The sequence below is a fragment of the Octopus bimaculoides genome, chromosome 12, assembly GCF_001194135.2.
Source record: "Octopus bimaculoides isolate UCB-OBI-ISO-001 chromosome 12, ASM119413v2, whole genome shotgun sequence".
NCBI classification, from domain to species: Eukaryota; Metazoa; Mollusca; class Cephalopoda; order Octopoda; family Octopodidae; genus Octopus; species Octopus bimaculoides.
The window spans coordinates 35879892-35883530 of record NC_068992.1 but is presented as its reverse complement, the minus strand read 5'-3'; the positions used below and the strand labels follow the sequence as shown (position 1 = coordinate 35883530).

Sequence of the window (3639 nt, the reverse complement as noted above, 5' to 3'; positions counted from 1 at the left end):
ATGCTCTTACATGCACACACGTATACGCACGCAAACACACACACACACACACACGCAAACACACACACACACACACACACATGCACGCACGCACGCACGCATGCACTCACTCACTCACACACATACACGTACGCGCTAAGTTTCATTCTGGAATCAAAACGTTTTTCGGTCATGTTGCTAAAGGTTTTTGACGCTCCTCTCTACATCAAAGGATTTGTGTTTAAGTTTGAAATTCTCGCACGCTTGTGTGTGTGTGTGTGTGTTGCGAGTGTTGCGTGTATGCATAGACATTACTATGCATGCAAGTAGACAAATTGTCACATTTTCATATATGCATACAATAACAGAGGAATTTATATGTATGTACACAGATGCATCTATTTAAATAACCAAACTTCAAAATATAATCGCCGTGTTTCATGATTTTCTCGCTTCCGTTTCAGGATGGTGGCAAACTGATCAGAGAAAGTCTTGAGGTAAACACAACAGTCACACACTTGGATCTTAGACTAACAAACTGTGGTCAAGAAGCGGAATTTCGGATCAATCAAATTTTGGATCAGAACCAGGAAGCGAATCGAGAAAGATTATTAGAAGAAATGCGCCATTAAATCCGACACTTCTATTGGGTTTCTTTTATATTTAATGAAAGCTCTGAGTTATTTTCTTTTTATTCACTGTTATTTAATCCTGAATCTTTTGCTTTGTCGAGCAACATCGGCGAACCGAATTCACAACTCATTTTCTATTGGAAATTATGATTCATGAATAAATGCTTTGCATTTATTCTGAGAGAAAGGCATGCATATTACAAATGTCACTACTCATATTAAAAAGTAAAGCAAATTCTTCAAACTGTCCTGAGATAAATGAATATTTTCTGCTTTTGTCATTGTGAAAATGACACGTTGTTACTGAGATGCCTTTCCCAAGAGAAATATTAACTTATGTAAATGAAGTAAAATGCAAAGTATTTCAGCTGGTAGTAGAAATTTTCCCGAAGTAAACTAGCAGAGTACATATTAACATGGTTAGAACTCGCTGGACGCTGAATAATATTTGGTTCTTTTGTGGCTCAGTTCACAGAATAGTCCGGTATTTTAAGGAAAGGAAAATCAGTGTGTTTTCATGCCTTTCGTAAGCTTATTAATAAGTGTAGGTGAAATAGTTGCAAACTGCATTTTGTTTTTGTTTATCGTATCGCGCATCGAGAGCTAAAAACTCTTGTCAGTTCATTGTAATAATTTTTATGTACCGGAATCCTAATTTTTTGAAGTATTGGAATAAGTGATTCACAGAAATTAATGTAACACTCTGTATGCTTTGAGTTCAAACCAGGCTGATGCCGACTATAGGTTTTATCTAACTGGGGACGATAGAATAAGTATCACTCAGGTAGTGTGTTCGGTTAAGTCGTTTATATTTTTTGTTTCACCAAAACCATCAGGGCAATCTATAAATTTAATTAAAATTGAGGGTTTATGACATTGTTTCTGATTTATACTTTACAGTATCTGTAAGTTTCAAGCTTATAGTGACAGTACATTTCAGGTGAGGTGAGTACCTTAAATTATCAATTAGTTTCATGTTAGGTGAGTACTTGACAGTGTCAATAAATTCCGTAGTTCGTCTGTGGTAAAGAGTACCAATATGCTTTAGAATCGGTATCTAACATACAGTACCAGTATATCTCCCATTTTGTCACAATCTTGGAGTGTCAGTAAGTTCTAGGCCCCAGGCCTCGTTATTACATAAGGTCGGTACATCAGTACATAAAATATAGTACCATGTACTGATGGAAACTGAAACGTTAAATCAGTACTTTACATTCAGAATGTTTCAGATTCTTTTAGTATTAAAAAGCTTCCGCAATTTTCAGGTTCCGAGTCAAAAGTTTCGAAGTTCGTCATATCACATTGTATCAGTAAGCTTTAGGATCGGTAAATATCTGATAATACTTGAAAGTTTTAATACTTTACAATACTGGTCAGGAAAAGTTAGTGTCAGAAAAACCTCATGTTCTGCCAATAGTCTATTAAAGGTGAGTGAGTAGATATCAGTGTCAGATTTAGGTTTAGTCAGTACTTGACGTTGTAGTTTTCACGTCTTGTTACAAGACATGCCTCATAAGTTTAAGTTCCAACATTTGGTTACAATGTCATTTAGTTTCAGGTTAAGTGAACCTCTCAGAGTGTCAAAGTTTTAGGTTCTATCATTTATATATAGTGTTAGTAATTTTAAAGTTAGGTGTGTACTTTACAACGTCAGCAAGTTTCATAATAAATTAAGAATATACCTTAGCGTTGGCAAGATTCAGTTCTCGACAGCATCATAGAACGTCAACCTGTTTAGTTTTCTGGCTGTACGGCTCATATTCCCTCAATATTTTAGATTGTCACCACGTGAAAATGGTCACTTAACATATTTCTAAGTTTGTACCTTTCGTATTCCGTCAGTACTTAACAGTATTTGTTTGTGCTCAACAATTTTAGTTTAAGTGTCTCCATTTGAGTGTCAGTAAGTTTCAGGTTCGTCAGAATCTTATATTTCTTTCTTTCACGTAGACATGTGTCACAACCCTATTAACTTCTAATTAATTGCGTAGTAATTTCATAGCAAATTATATTGTAACTTGTGAAGTTCATTTCTGTCTCGTTATTGTACAACTCTCAAATACATATGAATCAACAAAGCATTTCTTGCTCTCAAGTTTGTCTTTTCTTCCTTTCTTTTTTCTTTCTTTCTTTCTTTCTTTCTTTCTTTCTTTCTTTCTTTCTCCATATATATATATATATATATATATATATATATATATATATATATATATATATATATATATATATATACACATACATACCTCCATGCACATAGTCTTGTATTTTTATGTACACACACACACACACACACACACACACACACACACACACGGCTGTGCATGCAAGCGTGTGAGGGTAGATGTTGGGTGCGTTTGAAAAATCACGTCAACAACATCCTAAACTCTATTGAAATGAAAACAAAACTAAAATCAATCAATAAAGAAAGCTAAGCAAGAAAACCGATATAAAGCAAAAGAAATGTTGGAGGAAAGCGTGACTTAATGTTTCTGAAAAAGAAAATGTATGAATAAATGATAGAATATGTTTATAAAAAATGTAAACTATTAAATAATCGTGACTTTGTTGACATTATAATGATACTAACTTTGAATTTATAAAAGGTGGGACGAAGAAAAATTTGGAGGGAAGAAAATAAATGAATTTACCACTCCCTTGATTCCAAAAACGTTGGTAAAAACCACTTGATTCTATTAGTAAGTGTGAGGCATTTGCTAATTAACCTGGTGATTATTTGTTCGCAGGTGCAAAGGGCTGGATGAACTGGGTTTCAGAATTCATGAGTTCGCATTTTGTGACCGGCGTCATCGACAAAATTAAAAAATTACTCGTACCTCATACCCAGTACTGTGCTCTTACTATATTGCAGATTGTTTTAACGCGTTGTCGATGCTTAACTTTTAAAAGTGGTGTATCTCACTTTTAAAACATTTAAAAGTGGTTTATCTCACTTCTGTAGATGGTAATGAGAGTTTATGGGGGTGAGGAAAGAGTATAGACTAGCAGTGCATTGTTAGGCTGCAGT

The 3639-nt window shown here is 34.5% G+C and overlaps 1 protein-coding gene across 1 annotated transcript in view; it reads left to right on the top strand.

Moving 5' to 3' along the window:
• Nucleotides 1–1490, top strand: part of LOC106884271 (dynein regulatory complex subunit 5) — a 40546-nt gene extending 39056 nt beyond the window's left edge. The window contains exon 4 of the mRNA XM_014935557.2: nt 444–1490. Within this exon, the coding sequence (XP_014791043.1) occupies nt 444–611 (168 nt within the window). The 3' untranslated portion in view covers nt 612–1490. The remainder of the gene's footprint in view (nt 1–443) is intronic.
• The last annotated feature ends 2149 nt before the right edge of the window (nt 1491–3639 follow it).